The following is a 23,597-nucleotide window of genomic DNA, read 5'->3' on the forward strand; positions in this document are numbered from 1 at the left end:
CTAGGAATAAACCTACCTAGGGAGACAAAAGACCTGTATGCAGAAAACTATAAGACACTGATGAAAGAAATTAAAGATGATACCAACAGATGGAGAGATATACCATGTTCTTGGATTGGAAGAATCAACATTGTGAAAATGAGTATACTACCCAAAGCAATCTACAGATTCAATGCAATCCCTATCAAATTACCAATGGCATTTTTTACGTAACTAGAACAAATCATCTTAAAATTTGTATGGAGACACAAAAGACCCCGAATAGCCAAAGCAGTCTTGAGGGAAAAAAAAAGGAGCTGGAGCAATCAGACTCCCTGACTTCAGACTATACTACAAAGCTACAGTATTCAAGACAATATGGTACTGGCACAAAAACAGAAACAGAGATCAGTGGAACAAGATAGAAAGCCCAGAGATAAACCCACGTACCTATGGTCAACTAATCTATGACAAAGGAGGCAAAGATATACAATGGAGAAAAGACAGTCTCTTCAATAAGTGGTGCTGGGAAAACTGGACAGCTACATGTAAAAGAATGAAATTAGAATACTCCCTAACACCATACACAAAATACACTCAAAATGGATTCGAGACCTAAATGTAAGACTGGACACTATAAAACTCTTAGAGGAAAACATAGGAAGAACACTCTTTGACATAAATCACAGCAAGATCTTTTTTGATCCACCTCCTAGAGTAATGGAAATAAAAACAAAAATAAACAAATGGGACCTAATGAAACTTCAAAGCTTTTGCACAGCAAAGGAAACCCTAAACAAGACGAAAAGACAACCCTCAGAATGGGAGAAAATATTTGCCAACGAATCAACGGACAAAGGATTAATCTCCAAAATATATAAACAGCTCATTCAGCTCAATATCAAAGAAACAAACACCCCAATCCAAAAATGGGCAGAAGACCTAAATAGACATTTCTCCAAAGAAGACATACAGACGGCCACGAAGCACATGAAAAGATGCTCAACATCACTAATTATTAGAGAAATGCAAATCAAAACTACAATGAGGTATCACCTCACACCAGTTAGAATGGGCATCATCAGAAAATCTACAAACAACAAATGCTGGAGAGGGTGTGGAGAAAAGGGAACCCTCTTGCACTGTTGGTGGGAATGTAAATTGATACAGCCACTATGGAGAACAATATGGAGGTTCCTTAAAAACCTAAAAATAGAATTACCATATGACCCAGCAATCCCACTATTGGGCATATACTCAGAGAAAACCATAATTCAAAAAGACACATGCACCCCAATGTTCATTGCAGCACTATTTACAATAGCCAGGTCATGGAAGCAACCTAAATGCCCATCAACAGACGAATGGATAAAGAAGTTGTGGTACATATATACAATGGAATATTACTCAGCCATAAAAAGGAACGAAATTGAGTCATTTGTTGAGACGTGGATGGATCTAGAGACTGTCATACAGAGTGAAGTAAGTCAGAAAGAGAAAAACAAATATCATATATTAATGCATGTATGTGGGACCTAGAAAAATGGTACAGATGAGCCAGTTTGCAGGGCAGAAGTTTAGACACAGATGTAGAGAACAGACATATGGACACCAAGGGGGGAAAACTGTGGTGGGGTGGGGATGGTGTTGTGCTGAATTGGGCGATTGAGATTGACATGTATACACTGATGTGTATAAAATTGATGCCTAATAAGAACCTGCAATATAAAAAAACGAACAAAACAACTAATATTAAACTTTCATTGGGTTATTTGTATGGAAATATGTTAATATAAATGTTTCAGACATTACATGAAATTTCTAAAAATCTTATATGTTCTGGTATAATGTTATAAGTTATAATCCTAGTTATTACCTTAAAGTGTATATCTCAGAAATAACTAATTTTATTGTCAACTGCATTATTATGAACTTTCATCAAATTTTTAACTGTGGTCATTTTTAAGTCTTTTGTCATTTACAGACAGTTCTGGGTGTACTCTGATGCTTTTACAAATATGTTCCTATAAAAGGGTTTCATCTTTAAGAAATTCATGGAAAAGACTCTGACAAGTACAGGTTTCTGGTAACTGAATGTACTGCTGAACTGAATGAATAAGCATTTTCAGAACTCTAATGAAAAACTGATGAACTCATAAAAGTGCTAACAAAAGTTCAAGATGAAAAAAAAAATTAATTACATGGGACTGAGTGAACTGATGAGGATGAGTATAATTTTTGTGACTTTCTGTCTGAATTAAAAAAAAACACATCCAACAAGGACTCAGAGGCAAAGAATATACAAAATCAATTTTCACTGCAAAGTAAAGGAGCTGTTACAGTGGAGGATTACTGGACTGAATGTCAATATTATGACATAGTATGAGTGTGTTTCATGTTTGGTAATTGCAATCATTGTTGCTTTTGTTGTGGTCATCCATGTACAATGCTTGGTGTCAGTCTATTTATCTCTTGTAAAAATAAAATACAGTGTGTGTGTGTGAAAAAAAACAAAAAACAAAAAACAGCATCCAGCCACATTTACTATCTTATGTATCTTCTGTAGGAAATGGTAATGAGGGAAGAACTTTTAAAACAGATACTAAAATTTCAATTGTATCAGAGTTGCTTACTGTCAAATAGGAAACTCAAAGATAAATTTCTAATTCTCTGTTGATGTTTTTGTTAATAATTAAAGTGTTCTTTAAGACATTTAAGAAATTTTAGAATGTGGAAAATAGCAAAAATAATGTAATTTATTTACATAATTGAGTTAGCCAATACTTTTCTTTTTATTCCGTTTTAGTTTAAAAAACTAAAAATTGATTTTTTTTCCCCTGAAAGATTGATTTTTCTTTTTTTAAAACAAAGGTTGCTGAACACTAAAGTCAGTTTCAGTATAATGGGAAGATATATATGAGTCAGAAATTAGAAAAATATTTGTTGCTCTTGTAATTATAAGAAATTGTGACCAGCAATATTAATACTTAGTAAAGCTCATCTCTATAATGGTATGAAACTTACTAAACCATGAATTTGTCTTTGCACTTCTCTGTATCTTTTCTCTAGTTGCTCGATGTGCTGCAGCAATACTGTATGGCATCTGGGCTTGATTACCGACGACTTGATGGAAATACAAAATCAGAGGAAAGAATCAAGGTTGTGAAAGAGTTCAACAGTACACAAGATGTTAACATTTGCCTTGTCTCCACAATGTAAGAAAATAAAATTTGATAACTTGGTTTTTATCTAATTGCTTTTAAGATTTAAGGTAATCTTTAAACTAGTACTGGATTTTCAGTGGTTACGCTTGTATTGCTTTGTTTCATTTAGCTTTAAGAAGAAGCAAAAAAAATGCTGTTAATTTTGACTGAAATAACAATATCTTGAGTTTTATTTAAACTTTTCTCTCAGTTCCCTTATCACTGAATTCTCTTTATATGTCTGGCTTTATTTTTTAAAAATCCAAAAAATGGATGTTTCCTCAGAAGTTTTCTGTACTGTTTTGACTCATGTCTTGTGGTTAGAGCAATCAGACTTAATTGGATAATCAAGTTATTAATCAAATAGCTGAGAATGATAGGTAGCAGTGGTTTTCGAACTGTGATCAAGGAGCCCTTGAGAACCCACAGTGCTTAGTGGGCCAGGAGTTTCCCTCCTCTGTCTCTACCTGGTCTCAAGCAGAGCAGCTCAACATTTATAGGTTTTATAAAAGTTAAATAAGTTCTAACACCTATTTATGAATCTCTCAATAAACTTTTTAAGGAATACACTCACTTTAGAGAAAGATTTGATATAAACACCTAAGATTAATCCCTTTTGGGGGGTAACAAATCTGTAACTTTCAGCATCTAATGTAATAAGTATTTTATAGATGTGCTTCTACTATCTTTCAAAAAGAATTTCAAAGGACTTTTATTTATTTATTTATTTATTTTAAATTGAAGTATAGTTGACTTACAATGTCATTTGTGTTAGTTTCAGGTGTACAGCACAGTGATTCAGTTATATATATATATATATATATATGTGTGTGTGTGTGTGTATATATATATATATATATATTCTTTTTCAGATTCTTTTCCCTTATAGGTTATTAAAAAATACTGAGTATAGTTCCCTGTGCTATACAGTAGATCCCTGTTGGTTATGTGTCTTATCTCTAGTAGTGTATACATGTTAATCCCATCATCTTAATATATCCCTCCCCTCCCTTTGTCTGTGAGTCTCTTTCTGTTTTGGAAAGTTCATTTGTAACTTTTTTTTTTTTTTTTTCCCCAGATTCCACATGTAAGTGATATCATACGATGTTTATCTTTCTCTGTCTGGCTTACTTCACTTAGTATGATAATGTCAAGGTCCATCCATGTTGCTGCAAATGGCAGTATTTCATTCTTTTTCAACGCTGAGTAATATTCCATTGTGTGTGTGTATATTATATATATATATATATAACACATCTTTATCCATTCATCTGTTGATGGACATTTAAGCTGCTTCCATTTCTTGGTTATTGTAAATAGTGCTGCAGTGAACACTGGGGTGCATGTATCTTTTCAAATTATAGTTTCCTCTGGATATATGCCCAGGAGTGAGATTGCAGGATCATATGGTAGCTCTATTTTAGTTTTTTGAGGAACCTCCATACTGTTTTCCGTAGTGGCTGTACCAATTTACATTCCCACGAACAGTGTAGGAGGGTTCCCTTTTTTCCACACCCTCTCCAGCATTTATTATATGTAGACTTTTTGATGATGGCCATTCTGACTGGAGTGAGGTGATACTTCATTGTAGTTTTGATTTGCATTTCTCTAATAATTAGTGATGTTGAGCATTTTTTCATGTGACTGTTGACCATCTGTATGTCTTCTTTGGAGAAATGTCTGTATAGATCTTCTGCCCATTTTTTGATTGGGTTGTTTTTTGATATTGAGCTGTATAAGCTGTTTGTATATTTTAGAAAGTAATCTCAAGGGACTTTTAAAATAAACATGTAAAATACAAAAAATGAAAAACTAAGTCAAAATAAAAATTACTTTGGGAATTCTCTGGCAGTCCAGTGGTTAGGACTCGGCACTTTCATTGTCATGGCCTGGTTTCAATCCCTGGTCAGGGAACTAAGGTCCCACAAGCTGCACGGTGTGGTCAAAAAAAATTAAAAAAGAAAAAAGAAAAAAAAATTACTTAAAATGAGGAATCAAGTGTTATATATGATGAGTGAGCTACTTAACTGTTGAGCACTAAAATTCTTGAATTCTTGCAACTGAGGCCCAAGCAGAGAAGCTCTAGATTTCCATTTTCCTGTGAATGAATTCAAGAAGTAATTTCACACATGAGTCCTTAAATACAAAGTATTAAATGACATAGAATCCTGTCTTGAGCTAAGTTTTATAAGACACACATAAGCATTCTTATTTTTTAAATGATGTTTTTTTAAAGTAATACCCACAAATCAATCAATGTGATATACCACATTAACACATTGAAGAATAAAAATCATATGGTCATCTCAATAGATGAAGAAAAAGAGTTTGACAAAATTCAACATCCATTTACCATAAAAACTCTCAACAAAGTGGGTATACAGGGAACATACCTCAACATAATAAAGGCCATATATGAAAAACCCACAGCTAATAATATACTCAATGGTAAAAAGCTGAAAACTTTTCCTATAAGGTGAGGAACAAAAGAAGGATGACCAGTTCTCACCAGTTCTATTTAACATGGTACAATGATTCCTAGCCACAGTAATCAGATAAGGAAGATTAAAAGGCATACAAATTGGAACAGAAGAAGCAAAATTGTCAGTATTTGCAGATATCATGATTCTACATATAGAAAACCCTAAAGACATTACCAAAAAACTATTAGAACTAATAAATAAATTCAGTAAAGTTGCAGGACACAAAATTAACCTACAGAAATCTGTTGCATTACTATACCAAATAATGAACTATCAGAGAAATTAAGGAAACAATTTTATTTACAATTGCATCAAAAAGAATATAATACCTAGGAATAATTTTAACTAAGGAGGTGAAAGGCATGTACACTGAAAACTATAACACAAATATGAAAGAAATTGAAGACAACACAAATAAATGGAAAGATATACCATGTTAATGGATTGGAAGAATTAACATTGTTAAAATGTCCATATAACCCAAAGCAATCTTCATATTCAATACAGTCCCTATCAAAATACCCATGGCATTTTTCACAGAATAGATAGTCCTAAAATTTGTATGGAACCACAAAAATCCCAAATAGCCAAAGCAGCTTGAGAAAGAAGAACAAAGCTAGAGGTGTCATGCTTCCTGATTTCAAAATCAAATGTGTGGTATACAAAGCTATAATAATCAGACAACATGGTACTGGTACAAAACCAGACACATTGATCAATGGAAAAGAGTAGAGAGCCCAGAAATAAACCCACACTTACATGGTCAATTAATCTATGACAAAGGAGCCAAGAATATACAGTGGGGAAAAGACAGTCTCTTCAAAAATGATATTGAGAAAATTGGACAGACACATGTAAAAGAATGAAAGTAGACCGTTTTCTAACCCCACATGCAAAAATAAGCTCAAAGTGGATTAAACTTCTAATGTTAGACCTGAAACCATGAAACTTCTGGAAGAAAATATAAGCAGTATGCTATTGGACATTGATCTTAGTAATATTTTTTGGATCTGTCTGGGCAAGGACAACAAGAGCAAGAATAAACAAATGTGAGTACATCAAACTAAAGAGCTTTGGCACAGTGAAGGAAACCATCAGTGAAATGAAAAGGCAACCTACTGAATAGGAGAAGATAACTGTAAATGGTATGTTCAATAAGGGGTTAATATTCAAAATATATAAGGAACTCATAAAACTCAATATCAAAAAAACAATCCAATTAAGAAATCAGCAGAGGACCTGAGTAGACATATTTTCAAAGAAGACATACAGATGTCCAACAGGCACATGAAAAGGTGCTTAACATCACTAATCTTCAGGGAAATGCAGATCAAACGAAAAAGAGATTATCACCTCATGTCTGTCAGAATGGGTATTATCAAAAAGACAAGAAATAACAAGTGTTGGTGAGGATGTGGGGAGAAGGGAACCATTGTGCACTGTTGGTGGGAATGTAAACTGATACAGTTACTATGGAAACCAGTATGGAGGTTCCTCAAAAAATTAAAAATAGAACTATCATACAATCTAGCAATTCCACTTCTGGTCATTTATCTGAAGAAATGCAAAACACTAATTTGAATAGATATATGTATCTCAGTGTTCATTGCAGCAGTATTTAGAATAGCCAAGATATGGAAGCAACCTAAGTGTCCATTGATAAATGAAGTGGATAAAGATTACACACACACATATATATACACAATGGAATATTACTTAGCCATAAAAAGAATGAAGTCTTGCCGTTTGTGACCACATGGATGGACCTAGAGGTATAATCTAAGTGAAATAAGATGGAGAAAGACTAGTACCATATGATTTCACTTACACGTGGTATCTAAAAAACAAAACAAAAGAACAAACATAGCAAAACAGAAACAGACTCATAGATACAGAGAACAAGCTAGTGGTTGCCAGGGGGGAAGGGGTGAGATAGGTGAAGGGGTTTGAAAGGTACAAAATAAAGAAGTCATGGCAATGCAATGTATAGCATAGGAATATATTCAATTTTTTAAAAAGTCTTATTTATATGTCTCAAATCTAGCTGATCAGTTTTACATATATTTTGTTTTTTATGGTTTCTAGCTTTTATTTCTTTAGTAATTTTAGTCATTTTTTAAAATATCTGTTTGAATGGCATTTTTGCTCTATTAACTCCTGTGCTTGGGGGGTGCTAATCCTTCTATTTGTTCTTCCCTCTGGCTTTTGCTTATGGTAGATGGTTTCTTCACACATTTTGTAATTTTTTATTTTGAGCTTATCTTCAGTGGGGCTTCTTTCCTCTGTGGAAATCCTTTGGAGACTGGTTGTAGGAGTTCTCCATTACTGTGATTTTACTTTGACTTCTTTGTTAGGCATCCCAACCAGGACAAGAGAAGTTTTGGATTCCTGTTTTCCTATGACTGAATTCAAAGAGTGATTTGTTACCTAAGTCCTTACATTTGTTACATAAAGAACCTTACAAGACACAATAAATCCATTCTTTAGCTATGTTTTTCAAAAGACATATGCTCAGGTTTTGTTCTGTTTTCCTTGTTTTGCAAAAATTTATATTTAATTTCTAGGTGTTGAAACAAAAGAGTTTCACAATGGCTCAGTCCATCATTTTTGCCAGAATCCTAATTCTTCATTATCTTTTAGTTTATCAGCTTTAAACAGCTTGGACTCTTTGTTATGTTAGAGGAGGATTTAGTTTACTTATACTCCTCCCTCCCCATTTTCCACACAGTCTTTACTATTTTTATTTTTATTATTTGTCTATAAATTACTTTTTTAACCTGAAATAATATACTTCAATCTTTGATTTTTAGTCCAGCAACTTTCTACAATATCTTTTAAGTACTTGTAATGTGTGGTATTAGCATTAGCACACATCCACCCTTTCTTCTACTTTTGTCACCTGTCCATATCGTCTGTAAGCTATTTTAACAAATAACTTTGTATGCCAGAATATATAGAAAGTAAATTTTATGTTATCTTTGAATATCAGCAAATGTCTTTTATGTGCTCTCTCACTTGCTACTTTGGCCAACTGTAGAATTCTAGATTGAAAATAATTTCCTCTCAGATCTTTGTGGTATTACAACATTGTTTTCTGGTATTTAGTGTTGCTGAATTTTTGTCTAATGCCAATCTGATTCTCCTTCCTCTTTGTGAACTCACAAGAGTTTCTCTTCATCTGTTGTATGATATTTGAGTCTTGGTCTGGGTTTTTGTTCATTTATTTTGCTGGGCATAATCTGAGGGCTTGTATTTTTCAACTCTGGAAAATTCTCTTTGATTATTTCTTTGACAATGGCTTCTCTTCCATTTCCTTTGGTATTTCTCTCAGACACTAGGTTATCTGATTTTAGGGCTCCTACAATGATTCTTTTATTTTTTCCAGCCGCACTATGCAGCTCGTGGGATCTTAGTTCCCTGACCAGGGATCGAACCCGGGCCCTTGGCTGTGAAAGCTTGGAGTCCTAACCACTGAACTGCCAGGGAATTCCCCTACAATGATTCATTAAACCTCTGAACTTGGACTCTTACTTCATATTTTTATCTTTTTTGCTCTGTATTCTGAAAAATGTCATTTTCCGATGTTATTATTTTATTTTAAATAACTGATTTTTAGTCTTTTTTTTTTTAAGCCCTTGTTCTCTGAATTATCTTTATTCTGAAATGTCAACACCTTAAAGCTTTGCTTTCCATAATCATCTCATTCAGTTAATTAAGGAAGGGTTATCTGGCATTTTTCCTTGGGTTGGGATTTTTATTGGAATCACCGAATTTATAAATGACTTTGGAGAAAAGTGACATTTTAATGCTATCGAACCTTCCTATCTACGAACATGGTATCTCTTACTTATATTTAGGTTTCTCAGAAGTATTTGTTCAAGTGACTACTTCATTCCACCTTTTATAATAGTTAATACATAACAGTAAAATTTAATTCATTGACAGAATTTTTTTGTGGAACATTGATATGGTTAAAATACAATTTTTTACATATTTATTGATACAAAATAGGATGTGGAACACCTAAGGAATGAATAGCCTGCATGTTTATTAGCAATCTATCTTAATACCATTCCTCAGCTTGAAGAGGGCTATATTCTAAATATTTTATTGCTTAAGGAGTAAGCCTTTGCTGTTATCCATATGAGAGGAGTGAGAGGTTTGAAAGTTTATGAGTCTGAGTTGTATTATCGTCAAATAGAGAATCATCTCATCTCTAGAGATAGAGTTTAGAGATTATTTTTTCTTTAAAAGAAACATTGCCTCTTCTTTAACTCGGACAGTCTTAAGTTGTAACTTCAGAATATCTTTGAAGATTGTTACCTCAAGTGGTGACCTTCCTGTGACTCATTTAGGGCATCTGAAATAAATTCATGCATATCTTACTGACAAGAAGCTAACTGAACAGTTGACTAGACTTACTTTTGGTGTTAAGTGTTAGAAAATACTTCTTGATTTCCAATTTTATTTTGATTATAACTGGTTGATTTTTCACATAACTAGTCTAATTATATAATCTTATGAACCTTGTTCCTTCAGAATTTTCCCCATCACCGTAATAGACAGATAAACTTCTAACTTCTCTTCTGCTTGTTGGGTATCTAAATCCCACCCACTCCTGTAATTTACCCATTTTTTAAATCCTTTCCCAAACTTCCTCTTTATCCCACCTAACTTCTTTCTTTGAGTTCAAGTCTCTGTGACATCTTTATGCTGTTGCCTCTAAAGTAATTTTCCAAAGGAGAAAATTCAATTTCTATTGAATATTGAACAAGTCAGGATACTTGGGTTTGAATCCAGACACTGGCCACCTCAGAGACCTTGAGCAAGTTAATCAGTATTTCAGATTCTCAATTTTCTCATCTGTAAAATGAGAATAATAGTTAACTCCTAGAGCTGTGTTGAGGATGAAAGAATAAGATATATGAAAATATCTTGCACCATTCCTGGTATATAGTAGATGCTCAATAAATGTTAATTTTTTTCTATTTTGATAGAAACTGTATAAGAGAAGATTATTAACATTTTCCCTCCCTGGATGGTTAGTATCTAGAGTAAAGCATTATCTAAGTGTGAGTTACGTGATGGTCTAAGCATCTGAAAAGGGAAAATCAGCAAGAGAAAGCCTCAGTGAAAGCTTTGAAGGTTGAGATTAGAAAAACGAAGAAAATGAAGAAAATGATTTTATTATTGGATTTTAATTTTACCTCTCCTTTAAAAAATACAAAATTTTATCATTATTATATAATAAAATAATTATTAAATGTATGGTGTTTAGACCCAGAAAATTCAAAACATGAGAAGATAACAGTTATTTTTAGGTAAAATCTAATAAGCTATGCAGGCAGCTGAAATCTTTAACTCAGTAGACAAACATTTTATATATTCAGTTTTGCTAAAAGATACATTTAGAAAAGATATCTTTAGAAATAAACTTCATTCCAAAATGAATTATTTGTATTCTGACATGTTGTGACTGATAGAAAAATGAATCTATCAAATCCATTAAGCAATATCATATTTTAAAAACTGTCAAAATATACATATATCTTTCGTGGCTTCTTTTCACTGTATATTTTAACCACAGGTCAATTAAGTGAAGATAAAGCTTTGGCTTTCCAAAGAATTGAGGGGTTTTAAACAGAGGAATGATATACTTAGTTTTCTATATTCTGTGCTTAGAATTATTTTATGTAATGTGGGAATGGATTTAAGGTCTGAGGTAAGGGAAGACAGGAAGCCACTGAAGTAATACATACAGGTGTGACATAAAAGCTTGACCTAGGGCAAGTGAAAATAGGAATGGAGAAAGGACTCATGAAAAAAACATTTTTGAGGTAAATTTGACAGGACTGGATATTGGTTGGCTTTTTAGTTGTTTTATTATATCTTTCCTCTAAGTCTGTGGGCGACAAATTCTCTTAGTTTTCCTTAATCTGAGAATGTCATGATTCCCCTTTCATTCCTGAAGGATATTCTTGCTGGATATAGAATTCTGGGTTGATAGTTCTTTTAGCACTTGAAAATGCACTGCTTCCTCCTGGCCACCTTGGTTTCTAATGAGAAATCCACTGTCATTTGATGTTTCCTTAAAAGTTGTGTATCATTTCTCTCTGACTGCTTTCAAGAGTTTTTCTTTATCGTTTGTTTGCAGAAGTTTAATTATGCTGTATTTTAGCATAGGTTTCTTTGGGTTTATCATTTTGGGAGTTCATGCAACTTTTTGCATTCTATAAGTTTATCTCTTTTCCCAAATTTGGGAATTTTTCAGCTATATTTCTTTCAATATTTTTTCAGTCTCACTCTTTTCTCCCAGGACTACAATGATAGAAGTGTTAGCTCTTCTGTTACTGTCCCTCAGGCCTCTAAGAGTGTTATTTTTTTTTTCAGTATATTTTCTTTCTGTTGTTCAGATTGGGTAAATATCAATAATATTGACGTGCTCTTATGTTTATTGATTCTGTCATTTGTCATCTCCACTGTGCTATCAAGTCCATCCAGCAAGTTTTGTAATTCAGTTATTTTTCAATTCTAAAATTTTCATTTGGTATCCTCTCTTTCTTTGCTGAGACTTTCTATTTTTAAATTGTTTCAAGCATATTTGTAATTGTTTTTTGAAACATTTTTATTGTGGCTGCATTAAAATCCTTGTCAGATAATTCCAACATCTGATTCTTTGCAGTGTTGTCGTATGTTAATTGTCTTTTCTTATAGAAATTGAGATTTTCCTAGACCTTGGTAGGACTAGTAATTTTTTATTGTATGCTCGACATTTTGAGTATTATGTTATGAAACTCTGTATCTTATTTAAAACTTCTGTTTTACCCAGACACCATGCCAGCCACATGGGCTGGAAATCCGTGTCTCTTGCTTGGCCTCTGTTGACATCCTGAGTTTGAGGCACTTCACTGCTATTTCTCCATGGCTTCCACCCACACTACAGAGGGGCCTGGTTATAGCTGGGCAGAAATGAAAAGTTCCGGCTCCTCAATCAGTCTTCTCTGACACCACCCGAGTGAGAATGAGAAGTACCTCATTACTGTCAAAGGTGGGAATTTAGTCTCCTCACTTAGCCTTTGCTGACCAGGTTAGGGTTGGAGCCACAGATTTTTTTTCTGTGGTGTTTGCAAGAATAGGCTGTTTATTATCTAACATTTTTCGGTCTTAAAACTCTGTATCTTTCCTGGTTCTTTGGCTAAAGGAAGAAGGCTTTTCTTGGGGCTTTTTTGGTCTGTGACTGTTGGCTGCTGGCATTTCCAGTTCACTGGCTTCTCCAGAACCCAATCTGGGATATATTAGGCAAAAATGAAGCCAGGGAACTCACTGCCATGTCATTCCTTAGGTTTTGTGGTCTCTAGCCAATCTGTGTTCTCTCTACCTTTCATAATCTTGTGTTTTATTTTATATATAATGCCCAGGGTTTTTAGCTGCACTTAGTGGGAGGAATAAGGAGGAGCGCATTTTTTTAAGTGTGTATATTTATTTAGCTGGAGTATACTAGCAGTTTTTAAAACTTATGTTAGGAAAATCTTCGAGAATAGTATTTGAGTATCCAAAAAAATGTAAAAACCAGCACAACCTACTTACATGGTCTCTAATGCTCAAATTTCTTAGGGATATTCTAGAGTGGTACAAAAAAAATTGTTCCATAGCCTCTTTACTTGTGGCATATTTGTGTTTTAATCACCTTACTTTTATAATGTTAATGTAATATTGTGTTGATTTGGTTATAGAAACCTGGCATAATTGAGTTAGAGAGCAAAATTTATTTTTGCTGTCTTAATGTGCTCTATTCTGTTTACTCCAGGGCTGGTGGACTAGGCCTCAATTTTGTTGGTGCCAATGTGGTTGTATTATTTGATCCTACATGGAATCCAGCCAATGATCTTCAAGCAATTGACAGGTACCATGGTGACAAAATTTAAATTGACCTGCAAATACTTTTAATCTAAAAATGCTTCTGAATTTTTTAGGTTGCTTACAATGTGACTGTGATTAGAAGATAGGGAAGACCTTGTAAAAATTTTTTTAACTTTTATTTAAGATAACCCTGAACTTCTGAATCCAAATGGCAGGCTGATAATAGCCATTAATTTTCCATTCATCTCAAAATCCCATTATTGTGACAAGATTAATTTAGAAGAAAGAATAAATCCCCAGTACTGCAGGAAAATAGAAAGGTCACTACTAGTAGATCAGAAGTTTTGAGAAACTCATGGGAGAATTTTTATGATGAAGGAACCAGCAGGGAAAAGCCACAATCCCAAGTCAACAGGAGAGCACAGAGAAATTCAAGCATGGGATCAGCAACTTCAGGATATAGGAGTAGACTAAAGTACATCCTTATGGGAAATTAATTAATGTGCTGACTCTAAAACAAATTCCTCTCCCACACCTTGTACATAAAGAGGGATTAACCTATAACATGTGCTCCTTGATCAAAACTGAAAGAATCATTTCATAAATTTTATAAATAAGTGGGGAATGAGGCTGATAAAAGGTTCTTGCAGTGGGTGTTTGGACCAGATCATAAAGCACTGAAACCCAGCTTTCTTATACAGTCCATTTCATCAGTGTCTTATAGTTTTCTGAGTAAAGTTCTTTTACCTCCTTAGTTACATTTATTTCTAGATATTTTATTCTTTTTGATGTGATTCTGAATGGGATTATGTTCTTAATTTCTCTTTCTAATAGTTCATTGTTAGCATATAGAAATGCAGCAGATTTCTGTTTATTAATTTTGTATCCTGCAGCCTTACCAAATTCATTGATGAGCTCTAGTAGTTTTTTGCTGACATCTTTAGAATTTTCTATGTATAGTGTCATGTCACCTGTAAACACTGACAGTTTTACTTCTTCCTCTCTAATTTGGATACTTTTATTTCTTTTTCTTGCCTAATTGCTGTGGCTAAGACTTCCAATACTATGTTGAATAAAAGTGTCCAGAGTGGGCATTCTTCTCTTGTTCCTGATCTTAGAGAAATGCTTTCAATATTTCACCATTCAGTATGTTGTTAGCTGTGGACTTGTCATATATGACCTTTATTATGTTGAGGTATGTTCCCTCTCTACTCACTTTATTGAGAGTTTTTATCATAAATTGATGTTGAATTTTGTCAAAAGCTTTTTCCACATCTATTGAGATGATAATACGATTTTTATTCTTTAATGTGTTAACGTGGTATATCACATTGATTGATTTGCAGATATTGAACCATACTTGTGTCCCTGGAATAAATCTCACTTGATCATGGTGTATGATCCTTTTTTTTTTAACTGTTTTTTTCTCCATTTTCCTTTTTTTTTTTTTAATCTTTATTGGAGTATAATTGCTTTACAATGTTGTGTTACTTTCTGCTCTATAACAAAATGAATCAGTTATACATATACATATATCCCCATATCCCCTCCCTGTTGCATCTCCCTCCCACCCTCCTTATCCCAACCCTCTAGGTGGTCACAAAGCACCGAGCTGATCTCCCTGTGCTATGCAGCTGCTTCCCACTAGCTATCTGTTTTACATTTGGTAGTGTATATATGTCAGTGCCACTCTTTCACTTCTTCCCAGCTTACCCTTCCCCCTCCCCATGTCCTCAGTTCCATTCTCTACATCTGTGTCTTTTTTCATGTCTGCCCCTAGGTTCTTCAGAATCATTTTTTTTTTTACATTCCATATATATGTGTTAGCATACAGTATTTGTTTTTCTCTTTCTGGCTTACTTCACTCTGTATGACAGACTCTAGGTCCATCCACCTCACTACAAATAACTCATTTTTGTTTCGTTTTATGGCTGAGTAATATTCCATTGTATGTATGGGCCACATCTTCTTTATCCATTCATCTATCAGTGGACACTTAGGTTGCTTCCATGTCCTGGCAATCGTAAATAGTGCTGCAGTGAACATTGAGGTACATGTGTCTTTTGATTTATGGTTTTCTCAGAGTATATGCCCAGTAGTGGGATTGCTGTGTCGTATGGTAATTCTACTTTTAGTTCTTAAGGAGCCTCCATACTGTTCTCCATAGTGGCTGTATCAGTTTACATTCCCACCAACAGTGCAAGAGGGTTCCTTTTTCTCCACACCCTCTCCAGCATTTATTGTTGTAGATTTTTTGATGATGGCCATTCTGACTGGTGTGAGGTGATACCTCATTGTAGTTTCGATTTGCATTTCTCTAATGATTAGTGATGTTGAGCATCCTTTCATGTGTTTGTTGGCAATCTGTATGTCTTTGGAGTAATGTCTATTTAGGTCTTCTGCCCATTTTTGGATTGGGTTGTTGGTTTTTTCGATATTGGAGCTGCATGAGCTGCTTGTATATTTTGGAGATTAATCCTTTGTCAGTTGCTTCATTTGCAAATGTTTTCTCCCATTCTGAGGGCTGTCTTTTCGTCTTGTTTATGGTCTCTTTTGCTGTGCAAAAGCTTTTGAGTTTCATTAGGTCCCATTTGTTTATTTTTGTTTTTATTTCCATTTCTCTAGGAAGTTGGTCAAAAAGGATCTTGCTGTGATTTATGTCATAGAGTGTTCTGCCTATGTTTTCCTCTAAGAGTTTTATAATGTCTGGCCTTACATTTAGGTCTTTAATCCATTTTGAGTTTAGTTTTCTGTATTGTGTTACGGAGTGTTCTAATTTCATTCTTTTACGTGTAGCTGTCTAGTTTTCCCAGCACCACTTATTGAAGAGACTGCCTTTTCTCCATTGTATATTCTTGCCTCCTTTATCAAAGATAAGGTGACCATATGTGCATGGGTTTGTCTCTGGGCTTTATATCCTGTTTCATTGATCCATATTTCTGTTTTTGTGCCAGTATCATACTGTCTTGATTACTGTAGCTTTGTAGTATAGTCTGAAGTCAGGGAGCGTGTTTCCTCCAGCTCCGTTTTTCTTTCTCAAGACTGCTTTGGCTATTTGGGGTCTTTTGTGTTTCCATACAAATTGTGAAAATTTTTGTTCTAGTTCTGTGAAAAATGCCATTGGTAGTTTGATAGGGATTACATTGAATCTGTAGATTGCTTTGGGTAGTATAGTCATTTTCACAATGTTGATTCTTCCAATCCAAGAGCATGGTATATCTCTCCATCTGTTTATATCATCTTTAATTTCTTTCATCAGTGTCTTATAGTTTTCTGTACAGGTCTTTTGTCTCCTTAGGTAGATTAATTCCTAGGTATTTTATTCTTTTTGTTGAAATGGTAAATGGGAGTGTTTCCTTAATTTCTCTTTCAGATTTTTCATCATTAGTGTATAGGAATATGAGATTTCTGTGCATTCATTTTGTATCCTGCTACTTTGTGAAATTCATTGATTAGCTCTAGTAGTTTTCTGGTAGCATCTTTAGGATTCTCTATGTATCATGTCATCTGCAAACAGTGACAGCTTTACTCCTTCTTTTCCGATTTGGATTCCTTTTATTTCTTTTTCTTTTCTGATTGCTGTGGCTAAAACTTCCAACACTATGTTGACTAATAGCGGTGAGAGTGGGTAACCTTATCTTGTTCCTGATCTTGGTGGAAATGGTTTCAGTTTTTCACCATTGAGAATGATGTTGGCTGTGGGTTTGTCATATATGGCCTTTATTATGTTGAGGTAAGTTCCCTCTATGCCTACTTTCTGGAAGGCTTTTATCATAAATGGGTGTTGAATTTTGTCGAAAGCTTTTTCTGCATCTATTGGGATGATCATATGGTCTTTATCCTTCAGTTTGTTAATATGTTGTATCACATTGATTGACTTGTGTATATTGAGGAATCCTTGCATTCCTGGAATAAACCCCACTTGATCGTGGTGTATGATCCTTTTAATGTGCTGTTGGATTCTGTTTGCTAGTATATTGTTGAGGATTTTTGCATCTGTGTTCATCAGTGATATTGGCCTGTAGTTTGTCCTTCCTTGTGACCTCTTTGGCTGGTTTTGGTATCAGGGTGATGGTGGCCTTGTAGAATGAGTTTGGGACTGTTCCTCCCTCTGCTATATTTTGGAAGAGTTTGAGAAGGATCGGTGTTAGCTCTTCTCGAAATGTTTGATAGAATTCGCCTGTGAAGCCATCTGTTCCTAGGCTTTTGTTTGTTGGAAGATTTTTTATCACAGTTTCAATTTCATTGCTTGTGATTAGTGTGTATGATCCTTTTAATGTACTGTTGAATTCAGTTTGCTACATTTTGTTGAGGATTTTTGCATCTATGTTCATCAGTGATATTAGCCTGTAATTTTCTTTTTTTATGATATCTTTGTATGGTTTTGGTATCAGGGCAATGCTGGCCTCATAGAATGAACTTGAAAGTGTGCTTTTGCAATTTTTTTGGAATAGTTTGAGAAGGATATTGTTAACTCTTCTCTAAATGTTTGTTGAATTCAACTGTGAAGCTGTCTGGTCCTACACTTTTTTTTGTTGGTAGTTTTGCAATTACTGATTCAATTTTATTACTGGTAATTAGTCTGTTTAAAATTTCTATTTGTTCCTGGTTCAGTCTTGGGAGATTATTCATTTCTAGGAATTTGTTCATTTCTTCTAAGTTGTTCACTTTATTGGCATATAATTGTAGTAATATTTTATGATCCTTTGTATTTCTGTGGTATCAGTTGTAACTTCTTTTTCATTTCTGATTTGATTGATTTAAGTCTTCTCTCTTTTCATGAAGAGTCTGGCTAAAGGTTTATCAATTTTTGTTATCCTTTTGAAGAACCAGCTCTTAGTTTCATTGACCTTTTTTTTTTTAAGTCTCTCTTTCATTTATTTCTGTTCTGATTTTTATTTCTTTCCTTCACTAACTTTCAGTTTTGCTTGTTCTTTTTCTAGTTCCTTTAGGTGTAAGTTTAAGTTGTTGATTTGGCTTTTTTCTTGTTTCCTGAGGTAGGCTTGTAATTCTATAAGCCTCGAAACTGCTCTTTCTGAATCCCATAGATTTTGGATCATTGTGTTTCCATTTTCATTTGTCTCCAGGTATATTTTTATTTCTTCTCTGATTTCTTCAGTGATCCATTGGTTGTTTAGTAGCATATTGTTTAAACTCACATGTTTGTGTTTTTTCAGGGTTTTTTTTTTAATAGTTGACTTCTAGTCTCATATTGTTGTGTCAGAAAAGATGCTTGATATGATTCCAATCTTAAATTTACTAAGACTTGTTTATTGCCTAGCATATTGTCTATCCTGGACAGTGTTCCATGTGAACTTGAAAAAAATGTGCATTTTTTTCTGCTTTTGGATGGAATATTCTATATTTATCTGTTAAGTCCATCTGATATAATATGTTGTTTAAGGCCAGTGTTTCCTGATTGATTTTCTGTCTGGATGATCTGTCCAGTAATGTCAGTTGGGTGTTAAAGTTCCCTACTATTATTTTATTACTGTCAGTCTCTCCCTTTATGTCTGTTATAATTTGCTTTATGTATTTAGGTCCTCCTATGCTGGGTGCACATCCATTTACAACTGTTATACCTTCTTCTTGAATTGATCCCTTGATCATTATGTAATGTCTTACTTTGTCTCTTACTACAGTCTTTGTCTTACAGTCTATTTTTTCTGATATAAGTATTGCCACCCCAGTTTTCTTTTCCTTTCCATTTTCAAGGAATACCTTTTCCCATTGCCTCACTTTCAGTCTGTGTATCTTTAGCTCAAGAGTGAGTCTCTTGTAGGCAGCATATAGATGGGTCTTGTTTTTGTATCCAATGAGCCACTCTGTGTCTTTTGATTGTAGCATCTAGTCCATATATTTTTAAAGTAATTATTGATAGGTATGTTCTCCTTTCCATTTTGTTAATTGTTTGGTGGTTGTTTTTGTAATTATCTTTGTGTCTTCTCTTCCTTGTGATTTGGTGGCTATCTTTAGTGCTCTGTTAGCATTCCTTTCTCTTTTTCGTGTGTGTTTAGATTTTTGGTTTGTGGCTACCAAAAGTTCTTCAAAAGGATAACATAAATTGCTGATCTTTTAAGTTCACATACACTTAAGAACCCTAAATTTCTACTCTCCTCCCCCACCATGTTTACTGTTTTTGACATCATATTTTACATCTTTTTGATTTGTGTATTCCTCAACTACTTATAATGGATATACACAATTTTGCTACTTTTGTCTTTAAACCTTCCTACTAGCTTTATACATGGTTGATTTACTACCATTACTGTATATTTGCCTTTACCAATGAGATTTTTTTTCCTTTCGTAATTTTCATATATCTAGATGTGGCCTTTTCTTTTTCACATAGAAAAGTCCCTGTAACATTTCTTGGAAGCTGGTTTGGTGGTGCAGAACTCTTAGCTTTTGCTTGTCTGTAAAACTTATGATCTCTCCATCAAATCTGTATGAAAGCCTTGTCAAATAGAGTATTCTTGGTTGTAGGTTTTTCCCTTTCATCACTTTAAGTATATCATGCCACTCACTTCTGGCCCTGCATAGTTTCTCCTGAAAAGTCAGCTGATAGCATTATGGAAGTGCCTTTGTATGTAACTTGTTGCTTTTCCTTTTGCTGCTTTTTAATATTCTCTCTTTATCTTTAATTTTTGCAGTTTTAATTGCAATGTTTCTTGGTGTGCTCCTGTTTAGGTTGATCCTGTTTTGTGCTTCCTGGACCTGGATGTCTTTCCTTTTCCAGGTTAGGGAAGTTTTCAGCTATTATGTCTTCAAATATGGTCTCTGCCCCTTTCTCACTCTTCTTCTGGGACCCCTGTAATGTGAATGCTAGTATGCTTGATGTAGTCCCAGAGGTCTCAAACGGTCCTCCTTTCTTTTTATTCTTTTTTCTTTTATCTATTCCTTCAGTGATTTCCACTGCTGTGTCTACCAGCTCACTGATCCATTCCTCTGTATCATATAATCAACTGTTAATTCCTTCTAGTGTATTTTTAAAGTTGTATTTCTGCATTTTTTATTATTGAGATATAACTGACATATTATAGTATTTTTTTAAATGAAGTATAGTTGATTTACAGTAATATATTAGTTTTGGGTGTACAGCATAGCAATTCAGTATTTTTACAGATTATACTCCATTGAAAGTTATTACAAGATAATGGCTATAATTCCCTGTGCTATACAATGTCTCCTTGTTGCTAATCTATTTTATATACAGTAGTTTCATCTCTTAATCCCATACCCGTATCTCATCCCCACCCGCTTCCCTCTCCCCACTGGTAAGCACAAGTTTGTTTTCTATATCTGTAATTCTGTTTCTGTTTTTCTATATACATTCACTTGTTTTATTTTTTAGGCTTCACATATAAGTGATATCATATAGTATTTTTCTTTATGTCTGACTTAATTCATTAAGCATAATATTCTCTAGGTCCATCCATGATGCTGCTGTTGGCAGAATTTCATTCTTTTTTTTATGGCTGAATAATAATCCATTCTATGTATGTACCGCATCTTCTTTATCCATTTGTATGTTGATGGACACTGGATTGCTTACATATCTTGGCTATTGTAATTAATACTCCTCTGGACATTGGGGTGCATGTATCTTTCAAATTAGTGTTTTCATTTTTTCCAGATATATACACAGAAGTGGAATTGCTGGATTATAGCATAGTTCTTTTTTTAGTTTTTTGAGGAACCTCCATACTGCTTTCCATAGTGGCTGTACCAATTTACATTCCCACCAACAGTGTACAAGTGTTTCCTTTTCCCCACATCCTTGCCAACATTTGTTATTTGTGGTCTTTGTGATGATAGCTATTCTAAGAGGTATGAGATGATAGCTCATTGTCATTTTGATTTGCATTTCTCTAAAAATTAGCAATGTTGAGCATCTTTTCCTGTGCCTGTTAGCTGTGTATATGTCTTCTTAGGAAAATATCTTTTCAGCTCTTCTGCCCCATTTTTTGATTGGATTGTTTGGGTTTTTTGACATTGTTTTTTTTTTTGATATTGAGTTGTATGAGCTATTTATATTTTTTGGATATTAACCCCTTGATGGTCATATCATTTGCAAATATTTTCTCCCATTCTTCAGGTTGTTGTCTTGTTTTGTCAATGGTTTCCTTTGCTGTGCAAAAGCTTGTAAGTTTGATTAGGTCCCATTTATTTATTTTTGCTGTTGTTTCTTTTGCCTTAGGAGACTGATCCAAAAACCGTTGCTAAGATTTATGTCAAAGATTGTTCTATGTTCTCTTCTAGGAGTTTTATAGTTTCAATTCTTACATTTAGGTCTTTAATCCATTTGGAGTTTATTTTTGTAGTTGGTGAGTAAATGTTCTATTCTCATTGTTTTACATGTGGCTGTCCAGTTTTCCCAGAACCACTTATTGAAGAGACTGTTTTCTCCATTGTATATTCTTGCCTTCTTTGTCATAGATTAGTTGACCATAGGTGCTTGGGTTTATTTCTGGGCTCTCTATTCTGTTCTCTTGATCTATACTAAGGAGAAATGTTAAGGAGAGAGTTTCAATTTCAAATGAAAGGACTCTAATGGTATCTCAAAGTCATATGAAAATATAAAGTTCTCCAGTACAGGTAAGTACATAAATATCAAAACCAGTATTATTATAATTTTGGCTTATAATTCTTCTCCCTGTTTTCTACAGGATTTAAAAGACAAATGCATAAAAATAATTATAAATCTGCTAATGAATACATGACATATAAAGATATGATTTAAAGCAGAACTGTAAAGGAGAATTTTTTAATGCAATTGAAATTAAGTTGGTATCAATTTAAGATAGAATAAATTTGAATCCACACAGTCTGACTTGCAGAGCCTGCACTTTTAACCAGCCTCTTGCCAGTGACAACTGCCCAGGAAAATAGTTAAATGAAAACCACAGAAAAATATCCATTTCTTTTTGTCTTAACAACATTTGTTGTAATTTTGTTCTTTTTCGTCTAGGCCATCAAGACTTATTTATCCCAGTGTTCCCTTGAAACACAGTTCACTGTGCTTTGGCTTTCAGTGAAAGTTAGTTGACAGTAAAACTAAATGAACAGAATTCCTCTTCCTCTCCCTCTCCTTCCATTTACTCTGACAGGAGGAACAAAGAAAAGAAATGAAAATACTGACCTCCACACTGTATAACAGTTTCTCAACACTTGTCTTTGCATGATAAAAGACCATTTACATATCCGTACTTTATAGAGCTAGAAAATGATGAAGCATAGGTCCAGTGTAACATGTTATAAGGTTTTTGTCTGTAAAGATTCAAGAATATGTATTCTGACAGAATCTATCCCATTCAGCAAACAATTGCCTTACACCCAAAAGACATTTCCTTAGATCCATATTTTTTTTTTTAGACCCAAATCCATTGTGGGAGAGAAAGGGATTATGAGTCCCTCTCTATCCAGGCTGCAGGATGAAAGTGAGAATTGCAGTAACTTACCCCTGGCTTTGCTGTGTCACAGGAGCCCCCATTCTTTTCTGGGAATGCAAGATTTTTCAGTACCAAGATGTCCTCTAGTGAAAGCCCTTCTCTGTGAGGAGGAATGGCTGAAGGAGGCAGAAGGAGCACCAAATATAACAATACAGTGTGACTTTATAAGGTCAAAATTAAATTTCCCCCAAATTGTAACATTTTCAAGCATGAAGCAGTATGGCCTTGCCCCTGATCCCACATGACTATAACAGGTATTTAGAAACAGGTGACCTCATTCAGAACATCCAATAAAGCCTCCACCTGGGAGAAGCTACAGGGACTGGACCTATAGTTAATCAGTGTGGTGAGTCAGGTTAGAGTTTTAATTAGCACTGCAGTCCATATCAAAACACCTGGGGTACTAATCAACTGAGTGATCCAGTCAGACAGACTGCTTGGAAATCTCTGTGGATGAAGGCTGTAAATCTGCACTTCCATAGGCTTGCCAGTTGATTATTGCTTTTCCTCCAAGGTGTTTTTAACAGTTTCGTTGAGATATAATTAACATACAATAAACTGCACATATTTAAAGTGTACAACTGATAAGTTTTGCTGTAGGTATGCACCATGAAACCATT

At 34.2% G+C, this 23,597-nt stretch overlaps 1 protein-coding gene and 1 long non-coding RNA gene across 9 annotated transcripts in view; one reads left to right on the forward strand and one right to left on the reverse strand.

The window, feature by feature from the left end:
- Positions 1 to 23,597, forward strand: part of ERCC6L2 (ERCC excision repair 6 like 2) — a gene marked incomplete at its 3' end in the record, with an annotated part of 201,751 nt that overhangs the window by 78,673 nt on the left and 99,481 nt on the right. For 7 of the 8 annotated variants that reach the window (XM_082469555.1, XM_082469556.1, XM_082469557.1 and 4 more), the window contains 2 exons: positions 3,049 to 3,194; positions 13,473 to 13,568. In XM_082469555.1, coding sequence (XP_082325681.1) covers positions 3,049 to 3,194; positions 13,473 to 13,568 — 242 coding nt within the window. Of the gene's footprint in view, positions 1 to 3,048; positions 3,199 to 13,472; positions 13,569 to 23,597 lie in introns of those variants that run through there. The other variant, XM_082469559.1, reaches the window with a different exon arrangement.
- The window catches only part of LOC309664564, a 251,474-nt gene that overhangs the window by 21,847 nt on the left and 206,030 nt on the right, over positions 1 to 23,597 (reverse strand). The gene's annotated exons all lie outside the window — the stretch shown is intronic.

Source organism: Balaenoptera physalus (assembly GCF_965194825.1).
Source record: "Balaenoptera physalus genome assembly, chromosome: 7".
Classification (NCBI taxonomy): Eukaryota; Metazoa; Chordata; class Mammalia; order Artiodactyla; family Balaenopteridae; genus Balaenoptera; species Balaenoptera physalus.